This window comes from Nerophis lumbriciformis, linkage group LG29 (genome assembly GCF_033978685.3).
Source record: "Nerophis lumbriciformis linkage group LG29, RoL_Nlum_v2.1, whole genome shotgun sequence".
Taxonomy (NCBI): domain Eukaryota; kingdom Metazoa; phylum Chordata; class Actinopteri; order Syngnathiformes; family Syngnathidae; genus Nerophis; species Nerophis lumbriciformis.
This window is the reverse complement of record NC_084576.2, coordinates 26,636,888-26,650,139: the sequence shown is the minus strand read 5'-3', so window position 1 is coordinate 26,650,139 and position 13,252 is coordinate 26,636,888. Positions and strand designations below refer to the sequence as shown.

The following is a 13,252-nucleotide window of genomic DNA, read 5'->3' as shown; positions in this document are numbered from 1 at the left end:
AGCGATTATATTACGGAACTTCGATCCCTCAGGCAGTACTGCATCAAAAAGCGACATCAGTGCGTAAAGGATATCACCACATGGGCTCAGGAACACTTCAGAAAACCACTGTCAGTAACTACAGTTGGTCGCCACATCTGTAAGTGCAAGTTAAAACTCTACTATGGAAAGCGAAAGCCGTTTATCAACAACACCCAGAAACGCCGCCGGCTTCGCTGGGCGCTGAGCTCCTCTAAGATGGACTGATGCAAAGTGGAAAAGTGTTCTGTGGTCTGACGAGTCGACAATTGGAAACTGTGGACGTCGTGTCCTCCGGAACAGAGAGGAAAAGAACCATCCGGATTGTTCTAGGCGCAAAGTTGAAAAGCCAGCATCTGTGATGGTATGGGGGTGTATTGGGTAACTTACACATCTGTGAACGCACCATTAATGCTGAAAGGTACATACAGGTTTTGGTGCAACATATGTTGCCATCCAAGCAACGTTATCATGGACGCCCCTGCTTATTTTAGCAAGATAATGCCAAGCCACATTCTGATTATTTGCAAAAAAAAAAAAAAAAGTTTCTCAGTGTGAACATTAAATATCTTGTCTTTGCAGTCTATTCAATTAAATATAAGTTGAAAAGGATTTGCAAATCATCGTATTCTCTTTTTATTTACCATTTACACAACGTGCCAGCTTCACTGGTTTTGTGGTTTTGTACAAACGAGCACTCACAATCAAACCTAGTGACAACGTTTAACCCTTAATTAACCTAACATGTTTTGGGGACGTTACAGAAAGCTGGAGAGAACCCACACAAGCTCGGTAGAACAAACAAACTTTCATACAGAGATGCTCGGAACGTGTCATCTTCATAATTAATTGTGGCCACTGTCACCGCCTATTCACTCCAGCAGGGTGTTAATACTATTTATTACAATAACAATATTCCAACAGTGTAAGGGAATGTTATGCACATTTGATTTAATGAGTGATGATCATCAATAATATTTACACAACATACTGGTGGACTGTAAACTATTTACATTTTTAGTGAACTAAGTGCAGAGCATGGTATGATCCATTGCAGATCTCCTAGGGAAAACATAAAACACACCATTTGTCATTGTAAAAAAAATAATAATTTAAGGTGGAAGTTTATTAAATAGAAATAAAAAGTGAAGAAGGAGGTTTTTAGTGTGTGAAATCACAAATTGTGCTCGCAAAAATAACTAGAAAAAAGGCTACAGATGATTAAAAAGGATGTACACGATGCAACATACAGACAATATAAAAACATAACGTCCGTATATATGGAGGGGTAGTAAAAATAATCTAATACATGGAAACATGGTGTCTCCAGATGGAAAACTCTGGAAGCACTGAGGTAAAACCTTTCTTGCCAACGTTGAAATGTCACACAAAGTCCAGACACTAAAGCACGGCTGAGTCTCTGAACGTGTCAATCCACCTGGTGGAAGAGAAGTCAAAGTTAGTCTTTTTTTTTTTTGGACAATGCAAAAAAAAAAAAAAAAAAGTGCATGGTAATATGTGCGATACACTGTGCAAATATTAGGGGTGTAACGGTACACAAAAATTCCGGTTCGGTACGTACCTCGGTTTAGAGGTCACGGTTCGGTTCATTTTCGGTACAGTAAGAAAACAAAATATAAATTTTTTGGTTATTTATTTACCAAATTTGTTAACAATGGCTTTATCCTTTTAACATTGGGAACACTATTATAATTCTGCCCACGTTAATCAACATTAAACTGCCTCAAGTTGTTGCTCAGATTAAATAAAATGACAAACTTTGAAGTCAACTCATCATGCTTAATTTATTACAGCATTTGGGAAGCCTGTAGTTGATTTTTACTATGTAAATATTATAATTGTATCAACATGTGATAGCAGGGACCCTGCCATTCAAAACTAGACTGCTGCATTACTAATGATTAATGCAACTATAGCTGAAAAAATGGTACAATAGGAATGGGAGAGACTATTCATCCCTGAACACCATGGAGTTCATGTAGGCTTAATGATGCACTTACATTATTACATCAACTATCAGAGACAGAAACTCTTCATTTAACATAATGTCCTTTTTTTGCTGCTTCAACACAGCTCAATCAACACAGAAAAAGGTAAAGTGAAATAACAGACAGACAGGGCTTTGCTGTCCGTAACACACACATCGCAAAATGAGCTGACGTGACGCTAAAAGAGAATTAGCCTTCACCTCAAGCCAGGACTGCGAGCGAGCTGAGCTGCTTTTTATATTTCTAGAAGGTCACATGGCTGCCATCAAAGGGCCGCTTGTAACAGTGAATAATGTATGAATTTGCCTCTGGATTTCATTATTAACTATATAAATTGTTTTAAGTAGACTGTCGATTTTACCGTAAAATCTTTACATTTACAAAATGTTACTGTAAAATATAGTGGTTTTTTTTACAAAATTTCTCGGGAAATGGAAAAACAGTACCACTGGTTTTTTGGGGGGTTTTTTTACAAAAAAAGCTGGCTGTTTAGTTGCCAGAATTTTTGTGTTAAATTTAAAACATTGTTTTTTACAACATGATATTGTTGTAACAGTGCAAGTTTTTTTTAATTATTCTGGCAACTGAGCTGCCAGCCTTTCTACCGTACAAACAAATGTACCGTTTTTTATGTTGATTTAATTTAAAAAAATAAATAAATAAATAAATAAATAAATAAATAAAATGTACCGTCTTTCTATTTACAGCAATACACCATTAAAAAACCCACTGTGTTGACCTAAAGTAAATTGTTAATATTATTATTTACATAATTACTTAATACTTTTGTATCGTTTATACAATGTGCACGGACATACATAGTGACTGCAATGCTTTAATTTGGAACTAAAGTTGTTTTTATTTCTTGTACGCTATAATCGGTAAACAGCAGTTGGATGATGTCACTTCCGCTAAATTTACTTCCTGTTGGTTGACTTCCGGTATTCGTCCGAAAGCAAGTCGTACATGTTGTTGTCTTCTGTAGTCATCTCTGTTGCTATCCTACACAAAGCAGCGTAAAAGCAATGCCGTAAGTTATCTTTAACAAGTTAAGAACATGTCAGACACGTAAAAAAAAAAAGTGTAATAGTGCCGATATGTTGAATAGAATTGTCGAATTAGATACGTGTTCAAGTCATTCAGGCGGACGGGAGTCTCCCTCTGCTGGACATTTTGGGACATTACAACTAGATTATATTGCCAAAAGTATTTGGCCACCTGCCTTGACTCACATATGAACTTGAAGTGCCATCCCATTCCTAACCCACAGGGTTCAATATGACGTCGGTCCACCTTTTGCAGCTATTACAGCTTCAACTCTTCTGGGAAGGCTGTCCACAAGGTTGCAGAGTGTGTTTATAGGGATTTTCCACCATTCTTCTTGGTCGAGAAGGCCTGGCTCTCAGTCTCCGTTCTAATTCATCCCAAAGGTGTTCGATCGGAATTCAGGTCAGGACTCTGTGCAGGCCAGTCAAGTTCATCCACACCAGACTCTGTCATCCGTGTCTTTATGGACCTTGCATTGTTCACAGTCACGTTGGAAGAAGAAGGGGGTCACTCCAAACTGTTCCCACAAGGTTGGGAGCATGGAATTGTCCAAAATGCTTTGGTAACATGGAGCATTCAAAGTTAATTTTTACTGGAACTAAGGGGCCAAGCCCAACTCCGGAAAAACAACCCCACATCATAATTCCTCCCCCACCAAATTTCACACTCGGCACAATGCAGTCCGAAATGTACCGTTCTCCTGGCAACCTCCAAACCCAGAATATTTAGGAGCGAGGAAATCTCACGACTGGATTCGTTGCACAGGTGGCATCCTATGACAGTTCCACGCTGGAAATCACTAAGAGCGGCCCATTCTTTCACAAATGTTTGTAGAAAAAGTCTCCATGCCTAAGTGCTTGGTTTTATACACCTGTGGGCCAAGTGATTAGGACAGCTGATTCTGATCGTTTGGATGGGTGGCCAAATACTTTTGGCAATATAGTGTATGTTTGTATCTCCTTATTTTTGAAGTTTTTCACCGTCTTGTCTATGAAGAAATGTTACAAATAAATGGTCACGCTTACAACAACGTTCTCTTCATTGACTCCGGTTTGGCTCGGCGTTGAGTCGGAGTTTCTACACGTCCTACGAGAACACTAAAACAACCGTAGATTTTACAAAAACTGGCAGTTCAGTCAACTGAATTTTAACGCAAAAAACAGTAGTAGTTTTTTTTCTTCCAATTTACAGTAATATGCTGTAAAGAACAACGTCAAATGATCACTCTTCATTCACAATTGAAGTTAAAAAGTGGCTTCGGAGCAATCAAAGCTGCTCACACGGTCAATAAGGTGGACACTATGTTTGACACATCAACTTAATGTGTGTTTGTGTGATGATGTAAATGAAGTGTGGTTGTATTGTATATTAAGTAAGTCAACAGAATTTCAACGCAAAAAACAGTAGTTTTTTTTTCCAATTTACAGTAATATGCTGTAAAGAACAACGTCAAATGATCACTCTTCATTCACAATTGAAGTTAAAAAGTGGCTTCGGAGCAATCAAAGCTGCTCACACGGTCAATAAGGTGGCCACTATGTTTGACACATCAACTTAATGTGTGTTTTTGTTGTAAATTGTGAGTTGTGTCTGTTAAAATCATGGTTGTTTTTACAAATGGTGACAGATGTGAACAAGAGCATGTATTGTCTTTGTGTGATGATGTAAATGAGGTGTGCTTGTATTGTATATTAAGTAAGTCAACAGAATTTCAACGCAAAAAACAGTAGGTTTTTTTTTCCAATTTACAGTAATATGCTGTAAAGAACAACGTCAAATGATCACGCTTCATTCACAATTGAAGTTAAAAAGTGGCTTCGGAGCAATCAAACCTGCTCACACGGCCAATAAGGTGGCCACTATGTTTGACACATCAACTTAATTTGTATTTTTGTTGTAAATTGTGAGTTGTGTCTGTTAAAATCATGGTTGTTTTTACAAATGGTGACAGATGTGAACAAGAGCATGTATTGTCTTTGTGTGATGATGTAAATGAGGTGTGGTTGTATTGTATATTAAGTAAGTCAACAGAATTTCAACGCAAAAAACAGTAGTTTTTTTCCCCAATTTACAGTAATATGCTGTAAAGAACAACGTCAAATGATCACTCTTCATTCACAATTTTAGTTAAAAAGTGGCTTCGGAGCAATCAAAGCTGCTCACACGGCCAATAAGGTGGACACTATGTTTGACACATCAACTTAATGTGTGTTTTTGTTGTAAATTGTGAGTTGTGTCTGTTAAAATCATGGTTGTTTTTACAAATGGTGACAGATGTGAACAAGAGCATGTATTGTCTTTGTGTGATGATGTAAATGAGGTGTGGTTGTATTGTTTATTAAGTATGTGTCCATGAAAGGGCATTTTATGACTTTTTAAAATTTGATTACATGCTATAGTATGATTTTATTGTCATAATTTTATTGCATGATTTTTGTATAACTTTAATTTAGGTAGTCAGGGACTGCAGATGGAAATGAGCTATTTAGCTATAATCTGGTACAGAACTGTGCATTGTCCCTTCAAATAAAGACTAAACTAACTATAAATGTATTGTCTCATTTTTAGGTCTATTTTTTTAATACCTGGCTCGCGATCGCTGTAATGGGCACCTCATTACACATTCTTTTGGATCACTCTTATACGTAAAGCAGTCGAGATTAGACTAGTGTTGTTTCGATTCCAATATTTTGGTACCGGTACCAAAATTATTTCAATACTTTTTGGTATTTTTCTAAATATGTCACACCGCGGTGAGGGAAGTCTTGTCTTGGGTTTTTCTGTCTTGTGATTTGCATGTTTTAGTTTGAAAAGTAACTCTCCTCTCGTTTCAGGTCACTTGCCCTTCCTTTTGTGTCATCAGTCTGACGTCATCCCGGTTCCCTGATTGTTTCCACCTGTTCCCTATTACCCTCATGTGTCTTATAAGCCCACTCCTCCCTTTGTTCTGTGCCAGATTGTCTCGTTTTATTCGTGCTCTCTAGCGTCCATGCCCATGTCTTGCCTTGTCTTTTGCTTATGTTCCTTGATCCTGAATCCCTTCTTGCTATTTTGAGTTTTCCTTTCTTCCTCCTCAGCAGAGTGAATTTTTGTTATTTAGTTCATTCAGCCGAAGTGGTGAGTTATCAGTAGTGATGGGTTGATGAGGCGTCATGAAGCGTTTCGACACATTGCAAAACTGTATTGATACTGTGTCGATACTGTGTCACTAAATACTGACATCTGCTGGACATTAAAAATCCCTACAGGCAACCTATGGACCGACTCAACTGACACTGATTTTATGCCTTAGTACAGTGGTCACCAACCTTTTTGAAACCAAAAACTACTTCTTGGGTACTGATTAATGCGAAGGGCTACCAGTTTGATACACACTTAAATAAATAAATATATTGTCATTTGTAAGTTACACGTAAGTGTGATTTAAACAAGAATAGCTAAATAAATAAATGTATACATATAAAAAAATGGGTATTTCTGTCTGTCATTCCATCGTACATTTTTTTTTCCTTTTTACGGAAGGTTTTTTGTAGAGAATAAATGATGAAAAAAACACTTAATTGAACGGTTTAAAAGAGGAGAAAACACGAAAAAAATTAAAATAACATTTTGAAACGTAGTTTATCTTCAATTTCGACTCTTTAAAATTCAAAATTCAACCGACAAAAAGAAGAGAAAAACTAGCTAATTTGAATCTTTTTGAAAAAATTAAAAAAATAATTTATGGAACATCATTAGTAATTTTTCCTGATTAAGATACATTTTAGAATTTTGATGACATGTTTTAAATTGGTTAAAATCCAATCTGCACTTTGTTAGAATATTTAACAAATTGGACCAAGCTATATTTCTAACAAAGACAAATCAGTATTTCTTCTAGATTTTCCAGAACAAAAATGTTAAAAGAAATTCAAAATACTTTGAAATAAGATTTAAATTTGATTCTACAGATTTTCTAGATTTGCCAGAATAATTGTTTTGAATTTTAATCATAGTAAGTTTGAAGAAATATTTCACAAATATTCTTCGTCGAAAAACCAGAAGCTAAAATATTTATTATTCTTTACAATAATAATAAAAACATTTTTTACTTGAACATTGATTTAAATTGTCAGGAAAGAAGAGGAAGAAATTTAAAAGGTAAAAATGTATATTTGTTTAAAAATCCTAAAATCATTTTTAAGGTTGTATTTTTTCTCTAAAATTGTATTTCTAAAAGTAATAAGAAGCAAAGTAAAAAATAAATGAATTTATTTAAACAAGTGAAGACCCATCCATCCATCCATTTTCTACCGCTTATTGCAAGTGAAGACCAAGTCTTTAAAATATTTTCTTGGATTTTCAAATTCTATTTGAGTTTTGTCTCTTTTAAAATTAAAAATGTCGAGCAAAGCGAGACCAGCTTGCTAGTAAATAAATACAATTTAAAAAATAGAGGCAGCTCACTGGTAAGTGCTGCTCTTTGAGCTATTTTTAGAACAGGCGAGCGAGCGACTGATCTGGTCCTTACGGGCTGGTGACCGCGGGCACTGCATTGGTGACCCCTGCCCTAGTATATACAATAATATAAACCAAGTCATTGTATTTCATTTAGGATTATTTCATATCTTCATTTAAATAAAAATATATTTTTATCTTTTTTAGATACAGTCAATAAATAATGTGAACATGTATCATAACATGGAAATCTAAGAGAACGTGTTGTGGATGATTGTGGACTGGGAATTGTTTTAATTTTATTTTTTTACACTTTTTTATTAAAAAAAAAAAAAAGTTTTTCCGACGTATTACATTTTAGACGATTTCTCTTCTTAGTTATTATTTCTCCGGCTGTAGAAAAGAGCCGCTCACAGGGCACAGAGGAGGCGTCAGTGCAACACATTTCGCGTATCGGTCACGTGACCGAAACAGCTCGTGATCGGTCACGTGACTTTCTAAAAGCGGTACGTGCACCGTCACAGGGTTTTGCTCTATGAGCTCGACGCATGCGCCGATGCATCGGTGTTGCCGGACCCATCACTAGTTATCAGTTATTTTTCATTTCTTTCCTCAAATATTTGAGTGACAATTTTTGTTATACTTTATTAGATTAGATAGTGTCGAATTTTTCATAGCTGTTGTTTCTTCCTCCTGTTGGAGTGTTTTTTTGTTAATACATTTTATAGCATATACGGCGCCAATTATAGTTCGTCTTTGTTTTTGTGTTTTCCTCCGTTCGGAGTGATTTTCGGTTGTTCCTATTTTTTTGGAACCTTTTTTCGCCGATTAGGTTTTTTTGGGTTAAATAGATATATTAATTCCTTGACTTAGGAGGTGAAAGGAAGCTGTCAAAATAAAAGCCTGTCAAAGTTCCCTACTCTGCATCTGAGTCCTATCCTTTTTACCAAGCCTGACAAAATAAAGGGGACCACCAAAAAAAAATTGCATTATTGGCTTTATTTTAACAAAAAAATCTTAGGGTACATTAAACATATGTTTATTATTGCAAGTTTGTCCTTAAATAAAATAGTGAACATACTAGACAACTTGTCTTTTAGTAGTAAGTAAACAAACAAAGACTTCTAATTAGTCTGCTGACATATGCAGTATCATTATCATTCTATTATTTTGTCAACATTATGAGGGACAAACTGTAAAAAAATATTATTAATCTACTTGTTAATTTACAGTTAATATCTGCTTACTTTCTCTTTTAACATGTTCTATCTACACTTCTGTTAAAATGTAATAATCACTTATTCTTCTCTTGTTTGGATGCTTTACATTAGTTTTGGATGATACCACAAATTTGGGTGTCAATCCGATACCACGTAGTTACAGGATCATACATTGGTCATATTCAAAATCCTCATGTGTCCAGGGACATATTTCCTGAGTTCATAAACATAATATACATTTTAAAAAAAACTAAAGATGTTGTGATGCCAAAAAATATCGACGTAATCATAATAGTATCGACTAGATACGCTACTGTACTTGGTATCATTACAGTGGATGTCAAATGTAGATCCACCAATGGCGTTTGTTTACATTTGGACGCCGGTGAGCTACGGTGTGTAGTGATGCATGTTTAGCCATTCCTCGTGCTCCAGTGATAATGATACTTGTAAGAAACTTACTTTATTTGTCGCCATGGAGGCGAGGATTACTGATTTAGAAGTAGCGAGAACGGCTGGACTTTAGCTGCTAGCTAGGTAGCCATGTCTTAAGTAAGGCCCAAGCTGTTTGTTTACATGCTTTTTTTATTTCTCTTTGCTATTTGGGCTTATTGGACCCTAATTAGAATAAAAACTAAGAATCATATTTTTATGATGTACTCAGTCCATAAGTAACAAACGTGTACTTCATGTTTAGTGACATGCTAATTCTTATTTTTACACTTTTTTTCCTCCAAATTCCATTGTATGTTATACTCTTCTGACACCACCAGATGGCAGTATAAGTGTCCACATAAGTGGCCATAAGACCCCAATTCAGTAGTTTACACAATTTTGGAAATAAGAGGTAAAAGGTGCTGTCCACGCATGTGGCCAACTAGACCTTGAGAGGTTTTAAAGCACCTCTTCCTGAGGGCGTTTCAGTGTTATAACTTCACCTTTATCGTTAGTTTTTAAGCCAAAATGCGTCAGTTCTCCCTTTTCTGTCTACACACTGTGTCTGCTTGTAAGTACTCCGTGTGTGCGCGCTGCCGAACATGCTCCTTTGCTCGTAAACCAGCAGAGTGACGACGACGGGGTGGCGGACCAGTACTATTCAGAGGTGGTATAGTACCGAATATGATTAATTAGTATCGCGGTACTATACTAATACCGGTATACCGTACAACCCTAGATTACACAGACTCCCACTGAAATGATGTAACTTTTTAATGTTTTTATTAGAGATGTCCGATAATATCGGCCGATAAATGCTTTAAAATGTAATATCGGAAATTATCGGTGTCGGTTTCAAAAAGTAAAATGTATGACTTTTTAAAACGCCGCTGTGTACACGGACATAGGGAGAAGTACAGAGCGCCAATAAACCTTAAAGGCCGGCCCCAGTCACATAATATCTACGGCTTTTCACACACGCAAGTGAATGCAAGGCGTACTTGGTCAACAGCCATACAGGTCACACTGAGGGTGGCCGTATAAACAACTTTAACACTGTTACAAATATGCGCCACACTGTGAACCCACACCAAACAAGAATGACAAGCACATTTAGGTAGAACATCCGCACCGTAACACAACATAAAGACAACAGAACAAATACCATATTTTCCGCACTATAAGGCGCACCTTCAATGAATGGCCTATTTTAAAACTTTGTTCATATATAAGGCGCACCGCGTTATAAGGCGCATAGAATAGACGCTACAGTAGAGGCTGGGGTTACGTTATGCACCCCGTAGTTGCGAGACCTGTTGTGGCTCAATATTGGTCCATATATAAGGCGCACCGGATTATAAGGCGCACTGTCAGCTTTTGAGAAAATTGCAGGTTTTTAGGTGCGCCTTATAGTGCGGAAAATACGGTACCCAGAACCCCTTGCAGCACTAACTCTTCCGGGACGCTACAATATCTACCCGCCCCCCACCTCAACCTCCTCATGCTCTCTCAGGGAGAGCATGTCCCAAATTCCAAGCTGCTGTTTTGAGGCATGTTAAAAAAAATCAATAATAAATATGGCAGTACCATGTTGGCATTTTTTTTCCATAACTTGAGTCGATTTTATTTTGGAAAACCTTGTTACATTGTTTAATGCATCCAGCGGGGCATCACAACAAAATGAGGCATAATAATGTGTTAATGCCACGACTGTATATATCGGTGTCGGTTGATATCGGAATCGGTAATTAAGAGTTGGACAATATCGGCAAAAAAGCCATTATCGGACATGTCTAGTATTTATTCGACATTACCTAAAGTTAATTATGTTTTCGATGAGGAAAAAACTGCAGTTTTAATTGAAAGGGTGTGTTTACTTGTCATGTCTGGTGTAGGTAAATTGTGTACTGTACCTCTGTGCTGTTTGGGCGTCATCGGCTTTAAAGTTGTAGTACAGGGTGTTTTTGTGGTAAAGCTTGAACTGCAACTGTTGGGATGGGTCCAGTTTCAGGACAAACCCTAAAAGAGGCTGACTCTCCAAGGCGGCCACATCCTGCACGGAAACACACAGAAAGGAGAAAAGACATGAATCGACTGTCGACGGGATTTGAAGCCTAACGCGCCGTTGCCTACCTCACTGGCAGCGTAGGTGTATAGAACCTTATCTTTGATCACAAACCACAGCCTCTTCCCTTGCTTCTTTTTGCCCTTCGACCTCTGCAAGTATCCACTCATGGAGGAGTTGCCCGTGCTGGCCGTCACCTGGGGGAGTCAAAGACATTGAGTTTGAGTTTATTTGGGACATGCACGCATACAACATGACACATCACCATTTCCAGTTTCTCTATTCGACATGTTCGAAAAGGAGTAGGAAGAAGCCCCTTTTCCTTTACATGTCATGTTCGGATGTACTTTGGGGACGCCGTCTTTGCTCCACAGTAAGTCTTTGCTGTTGTCCAGCATTCTGTTTTTGTTTACTTTGTAGCCAGTTCAGTCTTAGTTTCGTTCTGTATAGCCTTCCCTACGCTTCAATGCCTTTTCTTAGGAGTACTCACTGTTAGAATAATTGTTTCTAAATTATCACAAAAATGTTGTGTTACATTGAGGGTCTGGTGAGAAGACAGATGCTGTCTTTGAAACCTACCATGAGTAAGGCTCGTAAAACTCCACTGTGTAGGGAGAAAGCAAGATGAAGGTGTTCCTGTGTTCTTTCATGTATGGTAATCAACAGAAAGATATTGTTCTAACCCAGTGGTTCTTAACCTGGGTTCGATCGAACCCTAGGGGTTCGGTGAGTCGGCCTCAGGGGTAAAGACACATCCGACTTATCGTGTAAATAAAAACTTCTCCTTATCTGTGTTTTATGGATACCCCCAAACAATGCTCCCTCTAATTTTCCATCTGATTACAGGTGTTTGATTGATCGATTTAAACTTGTACTAGCAGATTACAAAGGAAGAGAATACATTATATGAAACAGTACAGTTTACACAGTACAGTACATATTACGTACAATTGACCACAAAATGGTAACAATAAGTTTTTCAACTCGTTTAAGTCGGGGTCCACGTTAATCAATTCATGGTAAGGTGTGTAATTTGTTGTGAGTTCATGCACTGTGTTGGTTTTGTTCTTAGAACAAGGTGATGTTCATGCACTGTTCATTTTGTGCACCAGTAAAACAACATAACTTTTAACTTAAAACATTTTTTTTAATTTTTTTTAATTTTTTTAACTTTTTTAAAAAAAAATTTAATTTTTGTAAAAAAATTTAATTTCTTAATTTTTTTTTACAATTTTTAAAAATGTTTAATTTTTTTTTTTTTAAATTAAAATTTTTTTTTAAATTTTTTTTAATTTTGTTCAATTTTTTTAAAATATTTTTAAATATTTTAAAAATTTTTTACCCTAACCCTAACCTTAATCTTAACCCTAACCCTAACCTTAACCCTAACCCTAAAAAAATATTAATTGTTAAAATTGTTTAAAAAAATGTAAATTTTTTAAAATTGTTTTAAATTGTTTAAAAAAAAATAAAAATAAAATAAAAAAGTTAAAAGAAAATAAAAAAAAATTAAAAAAATTAAAAAAATTACTTTTTTTTTTAAATTTTAAAAATTGAAAAAATTAAAAAAATCATTTTTTTACCTTGAAACATTTTTTTTACCTTAAATATCATTTTTTACCTTAAAAATCATTTTTAACCTTGAAAAAAAAATGTTACCTTGAAAAATTGTTTTTACCTTGAAAATAATTTTTTACCTTGAAAAAAAATGTTTACCTTGAAAAAAATGTTTTACCTTGAAAACATTTTTTTTTACCTTGAAAATCATTTGTTTACCTTGAAAATCATTTTTTACCTTGAAAAAAAAATTTGACCTTGAAAAAAATGTTTACCTTGAAACATTTTTTTTACCTTGAAAATCATTTTTTTACTAAAGAAGGGTTCGGTGAATGCGCATATACCTCCAACAAGGTTAAGAACCACTGTTCTAACCCAAGGACTTCAAAAGCGGAGAGAAGACAGGATCCGCCCAATTTCCAATCGACCTCTTTTTGAACTGGTTTACAAACGTCTTTTTGAAC

The 13,252-nt window shown here is 36.0% G+C and overlaps 1 protein-coding gene across 1 annotated transcript in view; it reads right to left on the bottom strand.

The window, feature by feature from the left end:
- Window positions 1-901: 901 nt before the first annotated feature.
- Window positions 902-13,252, bottom strand: part of LOC133572005 (FYVE, RhoGEF and PH domain-containing protein 6-like) — an 80,305-nt gene continuing 67,954 nt past the window's right edge. The window contains exons 19-21 of the mRNA XM_061924609.2: window positions 11,300-11,428; window positions 11,080-11,219; window positions 902-1,456 (exon numbers count right to left, since the gene is read on the bottom strand). Of these exons, the coding sequence (XP_061780593.1) occupies window positions 1,420-1,456; window positions 11,080-11,219; window positions 11,300-11,428 (306 nt within the window). The 3' untranslated portion in view covers window positions 902-1,419. The remainder of the gene's footprint in view (window positions 1,457-11,079; window positions 11,220-11,299; window positions 11,429-13,252) is intronic.